The sequence below is a fragment of the Zingiber officinale genome, chromosome 1B (genome assembly GCF_018446385.1).
Source record: "Zingiber officinale cultivar Zhangliang chromosome 1B, Zo_v1.1, whole genome shotgun sequence".
Taxonomy (NCBI): domain Eukaryota; kingdom Viridiplantae; phylum Streptophyta; class Magnoliopsida; order Zingiberales; family Zingiberaceae; genus Zingiber; species Zingiber officinale.
Window position 1 is genome coordinate 20,480,835 of NC_055986.1, and position 24,960 is coordinate 20,505,794.

At 38.1% G+C, this 24,960-nt stretch overlaps 2 protein-coding genes across 2 annotated transcripts; both read right to left on the reverse strand.

The window, feature by feature from the left end:
• Window positions 1-5,278: 5,278 nt before the first annotated feature.
• On the reverse strand, window positions 5,279-6,983 carry LOC122052235 (venom phosphodiesterase 2-like). The gene has a single exon (XM_042613675.1). It carries the CDS (start codon window positions 6,918-6,920, stop codon window positions 5,442-5,444), a length of 1,479 nt encoding a protein of 492 aa, XP_042469609.1. The 5' UTR covers window positions 6,921-6,983; the 3' UTR covers window positions 5,279-5,441.
• A 646-nt stretch (window positions 6,984-7,629) lies between these two features.
• Window positions 7,630-8,619, reverse strand: LOC122031797. Its single transcript, XM_042590989.1, has 2 exons — window positions 8,034-8,619; window positions 7,630-7,892 (listed from the first exon to the last, which is right to left on the reverse strand). The coding sequence occupies exons 1-2, from the start codon at window positions 8,617-8,619 to the stop codon at window positions 7,630-7,632; spliced, it is 849 nt and encodes a 282-aa protein (XP_042446923.1).
• Window positions 8,620-24,960: the final 16,341 nt, after the last annotated feature.

The window sequence follows — 24,960 nt, forward strand, 5'->3', positions numbered from 1 at the left end:
TATCCTCATTGTTCAAGTGGTTTAAGTTAAAAAATGCTCAAGGATGGGCATTTGACTACATTAATGGGAAATGTAGGGTTAAGGATAATGAAAGGTATGGGACCTTCATTATCGTGTTGATCACAACGAGTGAAGTTGTGAACAACGATGAGCAACTCTTCAGGGGGAGAGTTTTCAACAAGTGAATTTGTTGATGTGTGCCCAAAAATGAGGCATGGTTTGATGTGTGCCAATAGGGGGAGAATGAAAGAGAGTAAGTTAGGCTTTCATTACCTAGAGGGAGTTTGCCCTCTTAGGGGGAGAATGAAGGGCTTAACTTATGTATTCATTATCTAGTGGCATGAAGAAGGCCTAACTTACATGTGGTATTGTAAGTGATAGTGTTGGTATTGTCAAACATCAAAAAGGGAGAGATTGTTGGTGCAACATCCCTCAGGTCAAGGTTGACCAAGCTTGAGTCTTGGTTTGGGTTTCAATGTTTGACAATACAAGGTTGATTGAAGAAGAGTCAAGTAGGTCAAGGATGACCGGATACTTGACTGAGAAGTCCTAACTAGGATGTTAGGCAGAAGGAAAATCCTGGTGAGTGAAGCCAGGTGAAAGACCTAGTGAGTGAAGCTAGGTAATTGGGAAGTCCTAGTGAGTGAAGCTAGGCAGGAGGAAAATCCTGGTGAGTGAAGCCAGGTGAAAGACCTAGTGAGTGAAGCTAGGCAATTGAGAAAATCCTGGTGAGTGAAGCCAGGTGAAAGACCTAGTGAGTGAAGCTAGGCAATTGGGAAGTCCTAGTGAGTGAAGCTAGGCAGGAGGAAAATTCTGGTGAGTGAAGCCAGGTGAAAGACCTAGTGAGTGAAGCTAGGCAATTGGGAAAGTCCTGGTGAGTGAAGCCAGGCAGGAGAAATCCAGAGGGGCCAAGGTTGACCAGACATCTGGTGAGAGTCCAAGTAGGTCAAAGGGAATGACCGGATACTTGGCATGAGGAAGAAAAGTCCAAGTAGGTCAGAGGGATTGACCGGATACTTGGCAAGAAGAGAAAAGTCCAAGTGGGTCAAAGGGATTGACCAGACACTTGGTGAGAGAGTCCTAGCTGGTCAAGGGTGACCGGATGCTAGGTCTTATGTACCAACAAGTCATGATTGACTAGATGTTGGTTTAGGGGGCTTTGGACTTGGTTTTGGGCAAAAACCAAGATCTGGATTGATCAGCCGATTGATCCAGCAGATCTGAATTGATCAGCCGATTGATCCAGCAGGTTTGGATTGATCAGCCGATTGATCCAGCAGATCTGGATCGATCGACCGATCGATCCAGTGAGTCCCCGCGAACAGAACCCCTCTGGATCGATCGGTGGATCGATCCAGAGGTCCCAATCGATCAGTGGATCGATTGGGAGCTGCTGTTTATGCGCGATAAGCCCTGGATCGATCCACCGATCGATCCAGGCTATTCCAGAAAGCACAGAGGCGCTCTGGATCGATCCGTGGATCGATCCAAAGCCTCCCCGATCGATTGGGAGCAATCCAATCGATCGGGATCCGACCGTTGGCGTCGATTTAAGCCGCAGGCGTTCATTTCCTTCAGTAGAACTTCACGATTTCATCTCCATAACTCTCTCCAAGCTCCAGATCACCAGTTCTTGAAGATTCTTGGTGGCTTTTCCAAGTCAAGAGGCGGATCAAAAACAAGAAGAAGAAGTTAGGGTTAGGGTTTTTATTGTACATCTTGTAAGCTTTTGCTTATCTTGTATTTTCCTTTCTTCTTCTTGTATTGAGAGTGTTGTAGGGCTTCTCCGCCTTTGGTAGTTACCATAAAGGAGTGTTATTCATAGTGGAGGGTGCGTGAGTAGGTGTGGATCCTTGGACTAGTCACCTCTTGTGAGGTGGATACCAAGTAAACCATCCTTGTTAGCGTTGTATGCTTTTGTTTCTTATATTTCCGCTGCATATCTCTGAAGAAACGAGCAACGCCGACGACGAGCACGCGAAGAGCTATTCACCCCCCCCTCTAGCTACTTTTCGGTCCTAACAGTTCCAATGTAAAGGAGGATAATATTATATCAAAATGTTTCCACGTTGGTGAGTTACATGGATGACACATTATGTCTCCTTTATGTACATAGTTTTGACATCATCTTATGTGACTTGCTGTTGCAATAGATGAATACAAGCGTTGGAACCCAACAGTTAACAGAAAGTAATACATGACTTTCAAGAGAATATAGTTTTCTTTTTCTTCCCAAACATACAACTACTCTGCTTATAATAAGAATGATTACACATTCTACATTCCATCAGTTTACTATCTTCATTCCAAAAGATTATACAATTATTGATACAACAATGAATCTTCTCTACTGACAAACTCAAATCTCTAATCAATTTCTTTATATTATAGAAGCTATCAGTCATGCAGTTATCAGCGGGGAGCAACTCTGACATCAATTGATACATTTCATTGTAACATTGTTCAGAGAAATGATGTTATGCTTTCACGTTCAGTAATCTTACAATAGCTGATAGTTGAGAATGACCAGAAGGAATGTCTTCCCATAATTCTCTCGTCATGATCGCAACACTTGTCGTCACGGCCGCGACACTGCTATGCCAGAGCAAGTGGGAGGAGGAGAAGAGAGTACCTAAGTGTCGGAGGAGGAGAAGCTGGAGGAGGAGAAGCTGGAGGAGCAGGGAGGAAATCATTGGAGCAAGCACAAGCACAGTTCACATAGGGAAGAGATTAGGCGCAGGATCCCAAATATAGCAACGGAATAAAATCCGTCGCTAAATCCGACACAAATCGCAAGTTTCCAGTCGACAACATGCCAGGACTAGTGATGAATTATTTAATTATCCATCGCTACGGTTTACTGACAAAAATTGTAGATGCCCGGGCTACATAGAAAGGATAGCGACGAATTATTTAATAATCTGTCTCTATTTACAACGGATAATTAAATAATTTGTCTCTATTAACGACTGATAAATAAATAATCTGTCTCTATTAGTGACGGATTATTTAATATTTCATCGCTAATAGCGACTGATAAATAAGTAATTCATTGCTGTTAGCGACAGTCGCCCATCCGTCGCTAATCTGACATCAGAAATTGGGATTTAGTGCTCTGACGGCTAAATGTACATGAAGTAGCGATGGATTGTTTTAGTGTGTCACTAATTGTGATAGCCATTAACATGTTCATTGCTATATAGCGATAGAATTTTAATGGTAGTCGCCAATTCCGTTGCTATTAGTTGTTTTTTTTTTGTAGTGAACTTGAAATGATGCTAACTACACGATATATTTAAAGTGGGGAAAAATGATGATGTGGCCTCATTTGGCGGCGTAATGAGATCATAAAAAGACAAAATCTTGTTGTTTCCGTATGATTACACGGCAACGTTGATATATAAATAAGAAGTAAATATAAAAAGAATTATGGAACCGTCACATTACCCACCGTCCACTACCATTAGAAGGAAGGTAAAAATGAAAAAAAAAATCCAACAACAAATACTTAGGGGTCTTTAGAGGCGATAAAACCCTCTACTAAATTTTAACCCCCGACCCCTACAATCTTATTCTAAATACTTGTCCTCTCGGGGCAGTCTAGTGGATAGCGCATGAGGTGTTACTAACTTAAAGTCTAGGGTTCGAATCTCCGCATAGCTCAGGTAACTGCCTCCCTCATGCGTCAATCACTATCCAGGAGCTAGTAGTCATTCGTGATTTACTTTCTCTATGTCGGTCTTGGGACGAATTGGCTGGTGCACTCGGAGAGAGCACAATCACTTTTTGCCAACTTATTCTAAATACTTACTATTGAATCATGCTCTAGAAGATAATAAGAAATAAATAAATAATATACCAGAAATAATGTAATAGTTAATTTTTTTTAGTGAATAATCAAAAATAATCTCAACTCTGGCACTACAAGATCATTTCCAACCCAAAATACCATATTTGGTATAATTTTCATATTAAAATGATGCAGTTTCAACACCAAACATTATTTCAGCTCTAACCCATTCATACCATATCACACACAAAAAAATATTCTTTAAAATATTTTATTTTTCTTATTCATAATTTAATTATCAATCTACATTTAAATTTATTAACATTTTTATATGATAATTATTATATTTAAAATTAATACTTTATTAATATTTGATAGATTAAATTTTTTAAAATTCACCATCCAATTAATATATATATATATATATATATATATTAATAATAATAAAATTTAAATATGTCACTAAATACACTTAATTTAAATTTATAATAAATAATAATTACAGTTAATTATCATATAAGTAAAGACAAAAAAAATAATAATTATAAATTAATTATATTAGATTTTATTAATTATATAATAAAATTAAAAAACAAAAACTCTCTTCCACACTAAATATGGTGAAAAATTTGATGTATGAATTGGAGTATTTTGATACTAATTTTATATTAAATTTAATATTTTGATGATAGATTGACGATTCTCTATGTGATTTGTCTTCAGGTGAAAAATGAGTTGAAAAAATTTTACCATTTGAATATACATCCAATAATACTTTTCGGTTTATTAGGATGGTCAGTGGATAGATTCCGGATGATTGTCCCGCCGCGGGTAACGTTTGAATATACATCCAAGAATACTTTTCGGTTTACTAGGATGGTCAGTGGATAGATCCCGGATGATTGTCCCGCTGTGAGTTACCCACCACCAGGCGTGCCCCGCGTGAACACATGCCTTAGCCGACATCTTTCATCGACCAGCCATCCAGCACAGTCGAATAATTAAGAGAATCTCCCCTTATATGGTGTAGAGAACAGTCGTCGAACTGTCTGGTAGTTATGAATTCATGTTATTCCCATTAGATTTTAGTCTTTTTGTGTAGATAAACTGTCGTCCAACTGTCCATATCAAGTTTTAAATAACCTGGTGGCAGATCACCCAATTTTTATAATCTGCACCGTGCACAATGGGTTCCATGTGTGTGAAGGAAGTGAAACATGAGCCATAAGGTCACCTATGACTTTCCTGGATCTTTACAGATCTTATTCAAAAATATGAAACTGGAGATGAGGCCTTATTATACAAAACAATCTTGATATCTGACGAAGTGAACTAATTATCAGTTATCCGGCCATACTTGAATTACTGGTGGTTGTCATGACTAGGTGAGAACATAAATCCGAGTAAGATGGTTTCTATGATCAGGATCGTTCATGTTTGTGTTGGAAATTTCGACAATGGGGACTACTGAATCCCAATCCCAAATCATAACAGTGACATAACTTATAATGCATTGAGTAAAAGAATTGAAAACGACGAGATCGATAAGCACTATATCCCTTTTAACGTTCACTCTCTTGGTAAGGTCGGTGAGTGATGATGTTGCTGCTTATGGAAGCTCATTGCATATTTCCTAGTACATTAATCACATTCAAGCATTTGCGAGAAGAATAGTGCTCGGAAACGATTCCGATCCATTGTTGGGAGCACCCTTCAGCTTCAGAATGGAGGCGATCACATTGTAAATCTCTATATTCTCAAAAGATGGAATCTTCCTTCCCCTTGCAAACTGAGGACCGTGCGCAATAAAAATTGTCCTCATCGAGAATAATGCGTTGTCATAGCCATGAGCGCCACCGCACTCGCAGTCTTTCGTCTTCTCCAGTTCCACCTTGTAGCCTTCCGCCAGCAATCCAATTATGGGCGGAATCCTGTAGCTCGCCGAGTAATGGAGCCTCTCTGGCAAATCCTCTTTCAGGTACATCTTTAAATAATTTCCGTGTTCCACCTTGCCTGAACTCAGTGCCTTGTTCATCTTGGCCACCACTTCCGACGGCGCCACGCCGGCAGGCGGGCGAATTGCCAATAAAGGACTAGTGGACTCTACCCAGTCTCGGTGAATTTTGATCCACGGAGATAGAGCATCAAGAAAGATCAGTTTTTTATCACAAGTTCCCACCATTCCATGATCACCTAACAAGATTATAGTCACGTCCTCGAAGAACCCCCTTTTCTCCAGGCCGACGATCAATCTCCCGATCATGTCGTCGATTCGAGTGACTGCAGCAGTGATCTCTGGATCGTCCGCACCGACCTTGTGCCCTTGTTTATCTGGGTCCTCGAAGTAAAGGGTCATGAACACGGGTATCTCATAGCTTGGGAGATCGAAGTAGCTCAAGATGGTGTCCACGCGATGCTCGAACGGCACCGAGCCGTCGTAATGCCTGCAGAAGCTGGGAGGGCAATCCCAACGCCCTTTTTTGACTTGGGATCCGGGCCAGAAGAAGGTGGCGGCGTGGAACCCGTGGTCGACGACAGTCTCCCAGAGCGGCTCCCCGAGCCACCACTCCGGTTCGTTGCTCTTCATCGTGAAGGAGGCGCCAGAGATCGGGTCGATGAAGTGATTGTTGATGATGCCGTGGTAGGGCGGGTAGAGGCCGGTGACGATGGAGTAGTGATTTGGGAAGGTGAGGGTGGGAAAGACCGATATGAGCCCGGGCGCCGCCTCGGTGCCATTGGCGATCAGGCGGCGGATGTTGGGCGCGTCGGTCTTGAACTGGTAACCGTAGCGGAACCCGTCGGAGGATACGAGTAGAACGACGGGGCGGGAGAGCTTGGCGAGTGGCCGCGCGGCGTGAGACAGATCAGAGGCGGAATCTTGGTCTGCAGCAGCGGGGGAGGAGGAGGGCAATAAGAGGAAGGCGAAAGCGGCCGCGACAGCCAAGGAGGCGCAGGTGACGACCACGAAGGCAGGGACGAGGTAGGTGGTGTGAGATCGGCGGAGGCCCGAAGAGGAATGGGAAGCGACGGCGGAGAGAAGAGCGGTGGTCTGGTTGGAACGATCATATTCAACTCCTGTGGGCTGCGCAGGAGAGGGAGGAGTCGATATTGACAAAGGAAAACAACCCATCGTAGAATATCCAAAGGTCGCTCCTTTAATAATAATGCCATCGATTCTCTCCTCTGTTCTTCGCTGTGTGCTTTATCATCCCAGGCGAAGGAAAGATAAGAGAAATGCAGCTCCTAGAGCATCCACAGTAGTTAGTGGGTAGTTAGAACCCACTGTAAGCTATTTTGTTATCATGTCTGTACCATGTCAAAAATTAAAAATCTCATACCTCTTTCCACTATTAAAAAAATTTCTCAACAACTTCTTAGTCCCACACTTTTCATTATATATATTTCATTATCTCTTCTTCATATTTATATTTTATATAATTAAATTTTAATAAAATTTAAATTCATAAATTACTAACATTAAATACCTTTCATAATTAAAAAAAATTACATAAATATCACAATACATATATCGCAATTAATAAATTATTTTTTCACTGATTACAATTATAGCGTGCCCAGATATACTCAACTAAATCGGCTCGAAGTTGATAATGTAGCTGATTATCACGTAGCTCGTAATTTCTACGGATGTATGCTTAGAATTCTTGAGTGGAGCCTTGAAATATTTGTGATTGAGAATCTCCTTCATCATCCGACCAATTGACTACTGCATCTCCCTCATTTTCAATAATCATGTTGTGCAAAATAATACAGGTATAAATGATGTCCTTCAAATTATCCTTGTACCAAAATCGTCCTGGACCTTTTATCATTGCCCATCATGATTGGAGCACCCCAAATGCCCTCTCGACATCCATTCTCGCAGCCTCCTGTTGTTCCTTAAATATTTTTCTTTTGGGATCCCGGGGACATGGAAAGCTCTTGACGAAAGTAGTCCATTCTGGATAGATCTCATCGGTCAGATAGTATCCTTTTGTATATTGTGTATTATTAATCGTAAAATTAACCTCAGGTGCATTTCCTTGTAAGACGTCGTTGAATAACGGTGATTCATTAAGCACATTGATATCATTGCGTGACCCTGCAATCCCAAAAAAGGCATGTCATATCCACAAGTCCGAAGATGCAACGACTTCGAGCACAATTGTTGGGACGCCATGATCTCCTCGAGTAAACTGGCCTTTCCAAGCGACGGGACAATTTTTCCATTGTCAATGCATACAATCAAGACTGCCCAATATGTCAAGGAAACCATGTCTCTGCTCATGTATTTCAAGCAAGTGTTGGATATCAACAGCATTAGGTCTTCTTAAATATTGAGCCCCAAACACTTCAATTACACATCGGCAAAAGTTGAATAAACATTGGATGACTGTTGTTTCAGCAATTCGTAGATACTGATCATAATGATCAGCAGGGGCTCCATACGCCAATTGACGAATAGCCGTTGTGTATTTCTGAAGTGGTGACAAACCTTTTTTCCCCGCTGCATCGACCTTCCATTGAAAATATTCGAAATGATTTTTCACGACATCAACTATACGAAGGAATAACTCTTTTTTCATTCGAAATCGACGTCGAAATATGTCATCAGGATATACCGGATCATCAGAAAAGTAATCATTGAAAAGACAAATATGTCCAACTTCACGATCCCGATTCAAATACCTTCTCCTTTGTGTTCTACCAGAAGAACTTTGAGCTCTTTGACGTATCGTTTGTCGCTGCTCATATAGCTGGAGCATTCTTCGTTCATCTATATTCTCCGCGTCTTCCGCCAATTCATTTCTCCAGAATTCCTGGAGCATAGATCGATCTGGATTTTGAGTCATTTGAAATAAATCAAGATATTTTTGTGGTTGAAAAATACAGAGAGTTGAGGAAAGAAATCGAAAGCAAAGATAACAAGGAGATGAATGAAAATATGAAAACGATCATGTATTTATAAAAAAAAATAAATTAAAAAAATAAAGTTAACCGTTCAACAACGGCTAATCTGACGTTTATTTTTTATATATATAATTATTAAAAAAATTAATATAAAAAAAATAAAAGGCACGACGAAGCGACTTTGTAACAACGGAGCCACTTCGTCGTGTGAGGTGAGAAACCTCCCTCTCCCTCTGCCACGTCCACAGTAAGAGCTCCGAAGGGTGCTCTTAGCAGTCAAATGAGTGAGACATGGTCAAAGAGTAGAGATGAAAACCAATTAATTAATTTTCTGAAAAGAGTCAAATGCCAATTAATTTCCTTTTACATTTATAATAATAATGCCATCTGTTCTGTTCTGTCTGTTCTGTTTTACACTGTGTGCTTTATACTCCCAAGGGAGAAGGAAAGAGCCGAGAACTTCAGTTCTTAAAAGGACGAATGCAGAATGGTAAAACAGTGCTTCGCATGTGTTGATGATGGTTAATTAGATCCTATGTACAGATAATACTCTTAAATTCTCACATTTGGAGGGTGAAACTCACACAGTGGATCCCACCCTAATTGCATAGGTAGTACCTGTGCTTCTCACGTTGAGATGATGGAACCCCCACTTATCAGTGGATATCACTATCTCAACGTGATATATATATATATATATATATATATATATATATATATATATATATATAGGTAGTACTTGTGCTTCTCACGTTGAGATGATGGAACCCTCACTTATTAGTGGATATCATTATCTCAACATGATATATATATATATATATATATATATATATATATATATATATATATATATATATACACGTTGAGATGATGGAACCCCCACTTATCAGTGGATATCACTATCTCAACGTGATATATATATATAGAGAGATGTTAACCTGCGCGAATTCGTTTCCGTGTTTGTCCGCGCCTGCACACCTGGCTTCTCCACGTGGCTTATTTGATTTTTTACTTAGCTTTTCCGTGGCTTCATTTTGCTTTTTCTGCTTTTTTGACTTTTAGTTGGCTTTTGGTTTCTTCACAGAATGCGTGAAGCTAGGGCACGCCGTGACCTGTTCTCCTCACAGCGACACCGCAAAATCAGATAGCATTCTCGCCCCGACGGGGAAGCTTCGCAGCGAAGCTAGGGTAGCACAGCTTGGCCAGCAGAGTTTCTCCTTCATTGTGGTTCCGCCGAAGCTGTCCTTCCTTGCCCCTCGCCTGATTCCGCTGGATCTGCGCTGTGGTTCCGCCGAAGCTGTCCTTCCTTGCCCCTCGCTTGATTCCGCTGGATCTGCGCTGTGGTTCCGCTGAAGCTTCCAGATCCTTCTTCGCCGCCATCTCGCTTTCCTTGCCCCTTCCAGACTGTGGTTCCGCCGAAGCTTCCATAACCTCGCTCGCCGCCATCTTGGTTTCCTTGCCCCTCGCCGTCGCGACGTTGAATCTGCTTGTGGTTCCGCCGAAGCTTCCAGATCTCTCTCGACTAACCTTCGTGGAGAAGCTTCCAGATCTCCCTCGCTGCCGACCTCACGCCACGAAGCCTTTGTTCTCGCTGCCGACCCCTCTCTGTGAGAATGCTTGTTCATAGTTTCCTCTCTTCCCATCTTAGGGCTTAAAGTATTATCTGATTTAATCACATTGGTTATGGTGATTTAATCACATTGATTATGATGAATTCCTCTTGCACGTTTCTGTAGGGTTGTTGTCCATCTTGTGTTATCTGTACTATTCTAAGGTGAGTAGGGTGATCTTCTGTGTTACTTGATTGAGCAGTGCAGTGCTGAATTTTGGATTCTCATGTTTGACTCTTGCTAGCTGCTGTAAACTTTGGAAAAGTAGCTTGTATTGGGACTTTTCAGAGTTTTTTTCAAGGAAATTGACCTATTCAGTAGATGTCTTAATTTATATGCTAAGGTTTTATGATGTTTGAATAATATAATTCATTTTAGTTATTTACTACCATATTGAAAATTACAGAATTGAAGAGTTATCTAAAACAGTTGAAATATTCCTTGTATAAGAAACTAGTGATAGCTAATATTCTTTTGGTTCTACAATTTACAGGAAACTTGCAAAACTTCGACTGACAATCTATGGTAAATCATTTGATTTAAGTTATAATATTTTGTTTATATAAGATTCTGAATGTTCTTTAAAATGCAGGGGAAAACATATGTTGTATTTGTTGGGCGTAAACCGGGAATTTATGAAACGTGGCTAGAAGCTTCTGATCATGTTAATGGCTTTAAGGGCGCCATACACAAATCATTCAAAACTAGAGAGGAGGCACAAAAAGCTTATGAGGAATACTTTGAAAAAAGATCTGCACCAACTTCCTTTGCATCTAGTCCAAATAAAATATCATGTGCAACTTCAAGTTCAAGGTCAAGTTCAGATTTAGAGAAAAAACTTTCAAAAACTGAAAAAATTATTAAGTTGAAAGATGCATTAAAAGAGATAGAGCATCAGTTAAATTCTCTTATGATCAGTGATGATAATGATGATGATTAGGCATGTTGTTACAAGTGTTGTATCGAAATTAAAACGATGATTTAATCTAAATTGCTTTATCTACGTTGTTATAAGTAATGTGATTAAGTTATGGATTTGCTTCATGGGATGTGCTTTAAAAACGTATTACAACTGTACTAACATGGGATGTGCTCCAAAACCTTATTCAAAGATCTTCATATGCCATTATATACCATTGATTATTGTATATTGAAAGTGCAGTTGATATTGTTCTCTGTGAAAGAGCTTCAGTTTGTTTATGAATTGAACAGTTGTGTTTGTCATTACTTACCACATCAAATGAAAACTAAATCTTGGATATTACTTCTCATTCATTGATTCAATTGCATATTTCAATGCTAACGGAAGTTCCTCATGTAAGGTGGTGAATCTGGTACGATTCTTCATATCTATGATATACATCAAAAGTCCCTTTGCATCCATCTTTTCGCAAAGTTCCTTCAACTGAGGCTGAACCCCAGTATTTGCACAATGATATTTGTCATGCTTTAAATATGTTAAATTATCACTATAATGTCAAAAGAAAACCATGAAACAAACTACATCCACCTGGATATTTAAGTAAAACAATGATATTTAAACTCAGAGTTTTGAGATTCGCCGCACAGTTGGAATATAATAAAGCTATATAAACTAACGAAAAGAATTATCATTTCATTCCTTGGTGAACTCATTGCATATCAACTAAAACAAACAACTGAAGAAATATAGTATTGAATTTTTATTGGAAAACTTGATAAAATTCTCCAAGGTCAAAACTGTAAAGAGGAACTACTTTAAAAACATAAAAAAATGTCCAAAAATTCAAAGTTTAATGAATAAATAATCTCCATCAATATTTCAAAAAAAAAAACAAGAAAGGCCATATTCTGAGCAACCAATTATATACAAACAATATCCAGCTATGTGTCAAGATGAATAGTGGCTTTGTTACTCAAAAAAGGGAAGACTTTACTTCTAAAGGGGAATTATAACTTAATAGGATTGAACACCATCAGAATAAAACATGGACAGAATTCTAAACCATCCTGGCAGTTCTTAATTTAATCCAAACCATCAGTTTAAGTGGGCAACAGAAGGTCAGATCCTAGAAAGCACCATCAGAATAAAACATGGACAGAATTCAAATTAAAGCAGTAATATTAAACAGAAGAATATAATTTTAAGAAGTACGTAAACATTTTACATTATTGTCCCAGAAGTTACTTAAGACTGAGTGCTAATATCATCTACAATATCTAAACACTTCAGTGTCAGCCATCCTGTTGGACCTGTTTCAATGATAACTTGAGGACAGTTGCACACTGTAAGGGTTCAAATTATGCTAGAAGAGACAGCATCTAGTAAATCCACAAGAAGCTTACATGCATACATGGTCTGTAACAGATGAATGTTTGATAAAAAAAAAACTACATAGAGAAGCAGCAACTTTAGATTTAGGTGCTTGTCTTTGCAACTCCTCCATGATGCAGCATACATCGTCTTCTCCACCTTTAGAACAGCTTCAGATTTAGGTCTCCATGAGCATCTATAAGCACAACTAAAGCTAACATAAGTGTAATAGCTAACAAATTAAAAATAAATTGTACATGCATCTTCTATGGAACTAAGTAGACATAATTAACAAAAGTAAAAAATAAACCTTCAATACGAATTGTCCATTGAATTATTTGCTAGTGCATATTGTTAGAACCTACAATAATAAAGACAATTATTATTTGTAATAAATGTCTTTAATCAATCAGCTTATTGTCTTTAATAATTGTCCTTGCCTGCTATTGATGCCAATTCTTCTTCGTATGGGTTGTCATCGTTGTTATGATGATTATCCAAAGTTGATCTGTCAATCAACACATTGTCATATTTATACAATTTAATAAAGGTAATTAATTTGCAAATACAATTAACATACAAATAGAGAATTAATTGACACATACCCTTGTTGCAAATTTGGACAATTACGTTTATCATGTGACACACCTCGATGCCCACATCCATGACATAACCGAGACTTTGAGGTTGACTTCTCCTTTGATGATTTCAATCTCTTCCCACATCCCTTTGTTCTTACTAAAGAAGGATCCATAATATTAGGGGACTCATCCATAGATTTTTTCCTTTGACCTCTATTGTCACATATTCTACTAATGTTCATCTCTTGAATTTTACTGTAGATACAATCCAATTGTTCATCCAAGAAGTTTGTGTTGGATCGTGAAACGTCGATAGAGGGGGGGGGGTGAATATCGATTCGAAAACTAGTGTTAAAGAGAGTTAAACGCAGTGGAAATTAAAAACAATAGACACAGTAATTTTTACTTCGTTCGGAGCCTGTGACGACTCCTACTCGAAGGCCCATACTCCGTGAGTACTTTCGTTGGGCAATTCACTAGCAATTCGAAATAATGATTACAAAAATAGTACAATGAATGCTAATGAAAGTTAAAACAAATATCGACAAGAATTTAATAAAAAAGGAAAGGAGCGTATTGTCGGAGCTTTGTTAGCGTCGCAGAAGTGCAGAGCAGTAGAGCAAGCAGTAGAAGACTTTATTTTTGTTGTTGTTATGAAGCTCCCCTCTGACCCTCCTTTTATATGAGGCACGGGGCACCCCGGATCCCTTCCGGGCGCCCTGGTGGGAAAGGCAGGTCCAACCAGCAAGCTCCACGTGGCGACGCACGAGTTTGGATAAAACTTACCTCCGGGCGCCCGGATCCCTTCCGGGTGCCTGGACCTCCGGGCACCTGGACCTCCGGGCGCCTGGACCTCCTATTTCCCGGAACTCCTTCTCCTGCAAAATAGAGTTAGTCCGAGGCAAATATATATCCTGTAAAAAAGATTGTTAGCACAGTTAAAGTTCAACAAAGTAATAGAAAAGAGTATGACTTAGATTCCATCTTTCCGAGACCGGAATCTAGTCACGATCTCGACTTAGATATCCGAAATGGATCTAAGTCGGATCGACGCCTAATGTTCCCTTCCCGGTCCGCCCGTCGACCCGTCTGGACTTCGTGCCAGCTATCCGGTCAGCCCGTCGACCTACCTGGACTTCGTGCCTAAGCGTCCGGTCAGCCCGTCGACCCGCTTGGACTTTGTGTCAGCTATCCGGTCAGCCCGTCGACCTTGATTGGCTTCGTGCCAGACATCTGGTCAGCTCGTCGACCTGTCTGGACTTCTCCTGCACACTCGATCAAAGTGTCAGACAACAACAAACTAACTTAACCTGATTTGTCATTCATCAAAACCTGGGTTAAATCGTTAGTGCTAACCGCACCAACAATCTCCCCCTTTTTGATGGAATGACAACCTGGTTAAGTTAGTGAAACATATGTAAGAAACAACATGCATTTATGTGGTTTTAAAGTTAGTTTTATGTGGTTTTAAAGTTAGTTTGTATTTTCAAATTGGTTTAGCTAACTTAACCACCTAACCCTCCCCCTTTGGCATTCATCAAAAGTAAGCATGGATAAAGTAAGCATAGATACAGACCTCAGACAAAGTAAGAAATAATGTCAAGTTAATCTGGGGGAGTTTAGAACATAGATTATTTAGCTTTTATTTCTTAAAAAAATTAAATCTTGAAAGATAGCTGATTTTTCAAGTATAGTTTATAAGGTCAAAGTTTAAAAGTTCAAGGTTTCAAACATAAGTTTTCAAAATCAAAATTCTAAAACTAAGTTTGAAAAATCTATTTTTCAAAACTGATTGAAATTTATTTTTCAACACTAAGTTTGTAAAAGATTCAATTTTCAAAATTAAGGAAAATGATTTTGAGAAGCTTAGTTTGTAAACTTAAGTTTTGAAAAATCTAATTTCCACAATCTTCAATAACAAAGCAATTTTTAAAACTAATTTTTGTAAAAGTTAACTTTCAAATCAAAATGTCAAAATTAAGTAAAATCAAATTTTAAGAACTAGAGTTTTAAATTCAATTTTCAAAACTAAGTTAAATCTAATTTACAACATCAATTTTCAGGAAAATCCAATTCTTAAAAATAGCTTAGTTTTTTCAAAAATAGGTTTAAGAAATTTTTAATAAAATATTTTTCAAACACAAATTTTTAAAATAAAGGGAAAATTTTAATTAATACCTCCCCCTGAACCTGACATTAAATCAAATGTCTAGCCAGTTTGTTACTGACTGACTTATCAGAAGATAGCAACTTTCACTTTGTTAGTCAAGTTAATTTTAACTTAAACTTGATTAATGTATATTTTCTATTTAACGCCCAGACTTATATCGATGCACTGAAATAAACATCTTAAGTCTTAGGCAAGTGGCCTATACATCTCACCCCTTTCTATGTTCGTCAAACACAAGCAAGGTAACCCTAGGGTTTTGGTGAGATGCTCAAAACTAGTCCTATGGGTACATGCTTTCTAAGGATTTTGAACTAGGCTAAGGCTAAAAATAGGAAAATTTTGAAAATGAAACATGTTTTAACCTATAATTTGAGAATAATCATTTTTCAAAATATTTTTGAACTGAGGAGCCATCGTAATATATAGAATTGATGACCTCGGTTGAGTCGCAGCAGCATCTTCACCGCAAGAAAATTTAATTTTAGAGCACTCACACACTGAGGTTCGGATAGAACCTTGGTAAGAGTGAAAGGTTGTGGGGCAATTGTTGGGGGCGCCTGCTGCCCCCTATTTATAGGAAGCTCCGGGCGCCCGGGGTTGATTTTGGGGGGTTTTTTTTTTTTTAAGTTTTTGAAATTAAGATTTTGACAATAATTTTTTTTAAGTTAAAATTAAAGTTTTGAAATTAAGTTTAGAATTAAAGTTCTGAAATTAATTTTTAAGTTTCATATTAAGATTTTGAAATTAATTTTTAAGTTTAAAATTAAAGTTTTGAAATTATTTTGAAATTAATTTTTAACATAAATTAATCGTAGTTCCTTTTAATTTATTTAATTTGAAGTTTGATTAATTCAAAATTTAATTTAACTAATTTAATTGACTTAATTCGAAATTTAATTTAATTAACCTGATTCAATTTGAAAATTAATTTTAACACCATTTAATTTTAATTTAATTTGAAAATTAATTTTAATTTAAAGTTAATATCGATTAAATTAAAGTTAATTTAATTTTTTTAAAATAATTTTTAAAGTTAAGATAATTTTTAACGTTAATTTACTTTTTAAAATAATTTTTAAAGTTAAAATAATTTTTTTAAGTTAAAATAATTTTTTAAAGTTAAAATAATTTTTTTTAAAGTTAAAATAATTTTTTTAATTTAAAATATTTTTTTAAAGTTAAAATATTTTTTTTAAAGTTAATTAAAAATAATTGTTAATTTTAATTTTAATTAATTTTAACTTAATTTGAAAATTAATTAATTTAATCCTTATTCATCTCACCCGATCTAGATTATCAATCAGGGTATCCTATAATTTTGTGAGATGAAGTTAATTTGATTAATTATAGAGTTTGGTTTAACTTGTGTTAGATTCAGGTTTAGCTTTGGTCTCAACAAATAGGCATTCTTCGGATAAACTTCTAAGCTTGGTGAGTCACTTGGACGTCATTAGAAGTAACCAACCTTTCGAGGTTTTCCGAATAGTCCTATCCACGGAGCTTAGTACTAAACCTTGGTCTAACTAGTTAGGATCCATTTAAGGGTAGCTTCGATCAGTTCCACTTGGCCAAATGCACCAGATCGAAGCCATATCTTTCTAGACATGCGATGCCCAAGCTTCCCCAACGTACTATCATCCAAAAACTTCACAAGTACCATGATTCAAGTTAAACTGGGTCCCTTTTTAACTAATCCTAATTACCCTGCCGGGTTAGTTTATTTGGGTTACCCTGTCGGGTAGGTTAGTTTTGGAGGTGCCAGCTATTCTGGAGCCTCCCCCTGATTTATTGGCCTTTAATTTAAATTTTTAGGTTTGTGTCTATTTCTTTTATAGTTATAATTAACTTGGTGATAATTTATATTTTATTGAGTTTTAATATGTTTAAATTTTGAATTCTTTGATTTAGATTTGTATTTTGGTTTTTGATTTGGTTTATTTGAGTTTATATAATATATTTTTCCTATAGATATGTAATATTGATTAAGTCCTACTTGCGTGGTCAAACACGCTTTCGGAACCCAAGCTTGATTAGTTGATTTGTATTGAGTTATTAGTGATTTAAAGGTTTTATTTGAGTTCGACCTGTATCCAAGTCCGGTTTTATTATAACATGCTTTTTGATTATTCAGGATTAAGTCTAGATTTTTTGATCTTGTAGTGAATTTTTCTAGCATTTCTTTTAACTTATTAATTTCTGATTTTAATTATGAATTCTCTTCAAGTATTAGATCTTGAGTCGGATTTGAATTTTTTATTTGTTCCTTGAGGTCTTGATTTTCCTCAAGGAGTGATTTATTTTCATTTTCTATTTTAACTAACTTACTATTTAAGCAGGAAATAATTTTGAAAATTTTTTTGTTTAAATTAAAATATACCTCATCCGGGCCTTCGGAAACGAGTACGGACTCGTGGCTCGATTCGGGTTCAGACCCGTCTTCCGATTCATCTCCCGATTCGTCTTCCGTTTCAGCTTCGCGGGCCATCAGCGCGAGGTGGCTCTGGTGCTTCTGCTCTTCTACCTCCGATTCATCCGAGGAGGAGTCGTCCCACGTTGCTTTGAGGGTCTTCTTTTTAGTTGGCTTCGGTTTGTCGAATTTCAGTCTTGGGCATTCGTTCTTGTAGTGTCCCTTTTTGTTGCATCCGAAGCAAGTCACATTCTTTTGTTCCGCGGGAGAACTGACCTTTTTGCTAAAGCTCCTTTTTCTCCTGGTGAACATTTTTCTTACCAAGTTCACCAGGTATTCTTCGTCTTCGGAATCTTGACCGGAATCCTCTTCAGATTCAGACTTGCTCTTCTTTTCTTTGGATGAGCCTTTGCGTCGCTCGTTCCTTCGTGCAGCTCGATCAATTTGTCCCATAATTCTTTAGCATTCTGATGCGGTCCGACCTGGTTCAGCTCTTCTCGTGTTAGGCCGCAGTGTAGCGTATTGATTGCTTTGTTTACCGTCGACACCTTTTTCCTCATGTCCGGAGTCCACTGTTCCGTGTTTAGTGGATTTCCGGAGTTGTCGGTTGGAGCTCGGTAGGCCTTTATAACGCTGAACCATTGATCGTAATCCGTCTTTAGGTACACCTCCATTCTTTTCTTCCAGTACGAGAAGTCATCCCCGTTGAATAGGGGAGGACGTACTGTGCTGAAGCCTTCTAGTTGAGACATTCTGCACACAAGTAAACAACGAAAAAAAATATCCCAAGACTTGGTCTTGGATTAGTAGTGTGGAAAAAATAATAGATGTATCTAAATTGGTGTTGCACCAGTTTAGATTTAATTGCAATGAAAAAGGTTTCAAAACTGGTAATAATACCAGATTGGAATTAAGCGTAAAAAAAACGAAACAAAAATAAAGGTTAATCTTTCACCCCCTTGTCTGATTGGTGGTTGCACCAAATCAGATCGGTACCTGCTCTAATACCACTTGTTGGATTGTGAAACGTCGATAGAGGGGGGGGGTGAATATCGATTCGAAAAATAGTGTTAAAGAGAGTTAAACGCAGCGGAAATTAAAAACAATAGACACAGTAATTTTTACTTCGTTCGGAGCCTGTGACGACTCCTACTCGAAGGCCCGTACTCCGTGAGTACTTTCGTTGGGAAATTCACTAGCAATTCGAAATAATGATTACAAAAACAGTACAATGAATGCTAATGAAAGTTAAAACAAATACCGACAAGAATTTAATAAAAAAGGAAAGGAGCGTATTGTCAGAGCTTTGTTAGCGTCGCAGAAGCGCAGAGCAGTAGAGCAAGCAGTAGAAGACTTTCTTTTTGTTGTTGTTATGAAGCTCCCCTCTGACCCTCCTTTTATATGAGGCTCGGGGCGCCCCAGATCCCTTCTGGGCGCCCTGGTGGGACGTGGCAGGTCCAACCAGCAAGCTCCACGTGGCGACGCATGAGTTTGGATAAAACTTACCTCTGGGCGCCTGGACCTCCGGGCGCCCGGATCCCTTCCGAGCGCCCGGACCTCCTATTTCCAGGAACTCCTTCTCCTGCAAAATAGAGTTAGTCCGAGGCAAATATATATCCTGTAAAATAGATTGTTAGCACAGTTAAAGTTCAACAAAGTAATAGAAAAGAGTATGACTTAGATTCCATCTTTCCGAGACCGGAATCTAGTCACGATCTCGACTTAAATATCCGAAATGGATCTAAGTCGGATCGACGCCTAATGTTCCCTTCCCGGGAACGCGTCCTCGCAGTCACTTCCCTCCAGTGACTTACCTCACTTACCTGCCAGACGTCCGGTCAGCCCGTCGACCCGTCTGGACTTCGTGCCAGCTATCCGGTCAGCCTGTCGACCTAGCTGGACTTCGTGCCTAAGCGTCCGGTCAGCCCGTCGACCCGCTTGGACTTCGTGCCAGCTATTCGATCAGCTCGTCGACCTAGCTGGGCTTCGTTCCAGACATCCGGTCAGCCCGTCGACCTGTTTGGACTTCTCCTGCACACTCGATCAAAGTGTCAGACAACAACAAATTAACTTAACCTGATTTGTCATTTATCAAAACCTGGGTTAAATCGTTAGTGCTAACCACACCAACAGTTTGTTCCTTCATCAGTCAAAGATGCATCATCAATTAATAGTGAAGCTTTATAGGATAACCTTGAGTGCCTTGACATCAAAGCCCTATTTGGATCATCAATGAAATTTTGTACCCCCAAAGCATATATTGCTCCAACCTTTGCATCTCGTGTCCATCGTTTGAGTATATACTTATCAGGCAAATGAAATACTTGGTTAATATGAAAAAAAACTAACATATGCCTGCATGGAATGCCATCAAACTCAAATTTTCTACATCTACAGAATATGTTGTCCCTCTGTTTGTCATGCGTAAGCACCCTTGGTTTGGAGGAAGAACAACTTTGAAAATTTATCACATGGTAAACTACTGAGTCAACTTCCATAGATACTTGTTGCACATAATAACCATGACTCTCATTCATTTCACTTTGAAACTCCATTCATTTTTTTTTTTTTGTATAACTTAACCATTTGAGTTTCCATTGACCAGTTTGTCTTAACCCTGGGATGCTCATTCAAATCAATATGATCTGCAACTAACTCATTATGTCTTTGATATCTCAGTGCCCTATTGAAACGGGTGATAAAGTCCATCAATGAATTTTTATTTGAGACATATCTCTTGAAAAATGCATGTGAGCCTTCAGATCTCTGACTACTAGACATTCCAGCACAAAATACATGACTAAAATAAGCTGACACCCACTTATGTCGCAATTCATACATCAAAGACAACCAATCATTGTTCTCCAAGTTAGCACACTTGATAACCTCTTCCCATGAATTCTCAAATTCATCAGGTGTTGAAGAATTTCTAATTACATTGTTTATACTTTGATAGTAGTCACGAAAAGTCAAAGGATGCAATTTTTCTGGAAATTTGTTCAGTATATGCCACAAACAATATCGATGCACTGTCTGAGGAAAAACTTGGGCAATGGATTTTGTCATAGCAGGATCCTGATCAGTGATAATCACATTTGGTGCACCTTTAGGCATGACTTCTATAAACTTGTTGAACAACCAAACAAAAGATTCAGTTTTCTCATCACTTAAAAAGCCACAACCAAAAATAATTGTTTGGTGACGATGATTAACTCCTACAAATGGTGCAAAAATCAACCTATATTTGTTGGTGTTATATGTTGTATCAAATACAACTACATCGCCAAATACACTGTATGTCGTTCTTGATACATGATCAGCCCAAAAACACCTACTGAATCTGTTATCTGAATCAATCTCATATCAAAGAAAAAAGCTGAATTTTTCTCTTTCTCAGATGTAAATAGCTCAATTAGTGTTTCGGCATCGATACCCTTTTGTTGATCCCTTAACTCTTTTTCAAAGTTTCTAATATCCCTTCTGTGCAACCTACTTGCTCGGGCCCTCCATACTCTATCTCTAGTAATCGCATTTGTTGACAAGTTGGCACATTAGCATCTGAAAACCGTTGAGTCAATGCTTTTTTTGCTTCTGAAACATTACGAGGTGAGCGTAACAAATGCACCTTTGAAGGTGTCGAGAGTGGATGGTTATGACCTTCTATAAAGTTAGTGACAACCCATGAATGCCCAGTTTGTTTTTTGACAAGTGAAATCTTTGACTTACAACCAGTTCTAACTTCCCCACGTGCTCTTTTCCTTGTCCGTTGATCACCTTTTGCTTGTTTATTCCGTTGATCATCCGTATGCCCTTCTTTAAAGCATACAAATGTTTTCCACACGACTTCATTTGTCATTTTATTTTTCTTGCTACTATTTATCCTGGCACTAAATCTAGATTCACGTGCATATTGGTTATAGAATGCAAATGCTTCATCTATTGATGAGAATTCCATCCCATATTTTGGCTTTCGGTCATCTGCAACTTGAGGAATGTATAACTGATCTTCACCGTAATTTTCATCCATTGCTAGGAAATTTCAGATTCAGATGAAATGAGACTCTGCATATCATCATCATATAGCCAGAAAAAAACATTCTAAATCAAATATACATAAAAAAATGTTGCCAGTAATCTAACACGGTATTATCATGTGGAACGGACAAGTATAATGCATCCACTAAAGCCTCATGGAAATAGAAATCGCAATTGTAATTTCAGCAACAGTTGTATAGATTACTTGCTATCCTGAACATAACCAACAGTTGTAATTTCATATTTTCCAGCAGTTGTTAATTTCAGAAATGAACAATGGGAAGTAGAAGAGGGACCAAACATTCTTACAAAGAGGGGTTGCAGCGTGAGGTCGGCAGCAAGAACAATGGGGCAGTACAGTTCTGGAAGGGGAAAAGACAACGAGGTTCTGCCTAGTTGCGGCGTGAGGTCGGCACGAGGATCTGAGAGCGAGGTTATGGAAGCTTCGGCGGAACCACAGTCTGGAAGGGGCAAGGAAAGTGAGATGGCGGCGAAGAAGGATCTGGAAGCTTCAGCGGAACCACAGCGCGGATCCAGCGGAACCACAGCGCGGATCCAGCGGAATCAGGCGAGGGGCAAGGAAGGACAGCTTCGGCAGAACCACAGCGCAGATCCAGCGAAATCAGGCGAGGGGCATGGAAGGACAGCTTCGGCGGAACCACAATGAAGGAGAAACTCTGCTGGCCAAGCTGTGCTACCCTAGCTTCGCTGCGAAGCTTCCCCGTCGGGGCGAGAATGCTATATGATTTTGCGGTGTCGCTATGAGGAGAACAGGTCGCGGCGTGCCCTAGCTTCACGCATTCTGTGAAGAAACCAAAAGCCAACTAAAAGTCAAAAAAGCAGAAAAAGCAAAATGAAGCCACGGAAAAGCTAAGTAAAAAAGCAAATAAACCACGTGGAGAAGCCAGGTGTGCAGGCGCGGACAAGTGCGGAAACGAAGTCGAGACGGGTGACAGGTGGGTGATCTTGTGACTTTGAATTTGCGAGTGCGCTGCAAAAAAGGGATGTCTGTCTTTGAACAATTTTTTTGTCTTAAAAATATAAAATTTTATTTGTAAAAGGCTGTTGATAATTTTGAAATTAAAATATTATATTTTAAATTTTAAAGATAAATTATATTTTTTTATTTGATAAAATAATATTAATTTTAAATTCATTATTATTATATCTCAAATAAGGTAATAAGTATAATTTTTATATTCTTTTTACAAATCTATTTAAGTTTATTTTTAAATTTATCATTAAATTTATATTATATGTTTTTTTTATATTTCTTATTTATATATTACTCTAGAAGAAACAACAACACATTTTAACTAATTAAAAATAATTAAACTTTAAATAAAAACTATCATATAATTAACATTAATATAAATAAATATTCATACCATCAAAGTAAATTTGACTATTGATCAACATTTAACTAAATAAATTTTTATGTAATCAATTTTTTTACATCGTTTTTCATGACACTCACATGACCAGATCCTTATCAAAATCTAAACATGACATTCAGAAATATTTAACCATGTTTCATTATCTCCTATATATGTTTGTCTACCAAATCATGTGCTTATGGATCACACTTCTATTGCCTCTTGCCTCTTGGCCTCCATTATCATCTTCAACTCAATCTAGATATCACCTCTCTGCCGTGGCAGAGGCAAGGGGCATGGGGTATGTAGAAGGGCTTCCTTGCTCTTAGAAATTTCACTAGCATACCTTACATATTCTTGGTTCACACTCCTTGTCTTAATTCCAGACTTCCAGCTCTCTGCTCACCCTCCTCTCTTTAATGGAAATAATTTTTTTTATTGGAAGAAGAGAATAAAGGTCTACCTAAGACTGACATCAAGCAGTGGTTCATCATTCAACGAGTATACAGGGCGCAAGTAGATGAAGCAATTAAAGTACCCCTCGACCTAGAAAATTGAAATCTAGAAGATAAGAAGAAGACCTAGATTAACTCAAAGGCATTGAACACGATCTAGTGCAGACTCACGAAAGAAGAACTCAACGATGTCGGCCCACATGAGAATGCAAAGGAGCTATGGAACAAGTTCGTCAAATTACATGAAGGAACCAACGACACTAAGGTAACTAAATGAGACCTGCTTCTAAATAAGTTGTTTAACATTAAAATGTTGGATGGAGAAGCAGTGAGATAACTACATGCGAAGATTAAAGACATCCTTAATGAGCTTTACTTAATCAACCACCAGATGAAAAATCGGGATATAATCAGGTATGCATTAAATTCATTTCCTCGAAGCGAATTATGAGCATCTATAGTTGATGCCTATAAAATTAAAAACAAATTATCTAAATTAAAATTAGAGGAACTCTTTTGTGAACTCAAACTACATGAGCAAACTAACTCTAAAAGGTTCGAGAAAAGTGTTGCACTTCTTGCAAGTCTCTCGAAAGAAATCAAGAATAAGAACAAACCTAAGCTAGAATCTGAGTTTGACCCAAACTCAGATAAAGAAAAACAACTGATAAACATGGTAAGAAAGATATTTACCAGAAGAAAGGACTTCATCAAAAAAGAAATTCAGGAGATGATCAAGTTAAATAAATCAAGTGTCACCTGCTACGGGTGCAACAAAAAGGGACACTACAAGCACGAGTATCTGAAGCTAAAAGAAGACAAACCTAGACTACTAGAAGAAAGAAGGTATTAAAAGCAACTTTGAATGAATCATCCTCTGGAAAATTGAACGCCGAAGAACCAAAGCAACAGAACTACCTTGCGCTGATGACATCCGGACCGAAATCAAAAAGTGAAGCTATGAAGACGATGAGTTAGAATATGAGTCAAGCCACAACTCTGTACTCATTTCAGAAGGTCTCAATGAGGTAAATTCTAACCTAACTGCCAACTTTTTTAAAATCATTGCATTCTTGAACCAAAAGTTAGGAAAATCATATACTCAAATTAATCAACTTCTTAAAGAAAATCAAAACCTAAAAGAACAACTTAAAATAAATCCAGTAGAATTCCAACTCAAGTCCTAAAATTTAAGGAGGAAATTTTTAAATTGAAAAATGATGTAAATGAACTAAAAGAACTTTTAGAAAAATGTTGGACCCCGTGGTAGTTTTGATGTGATCAACCAAGTTGGTTAGGTCCTGCATTGTGTTTGATCTCTGTGTTTGAGTG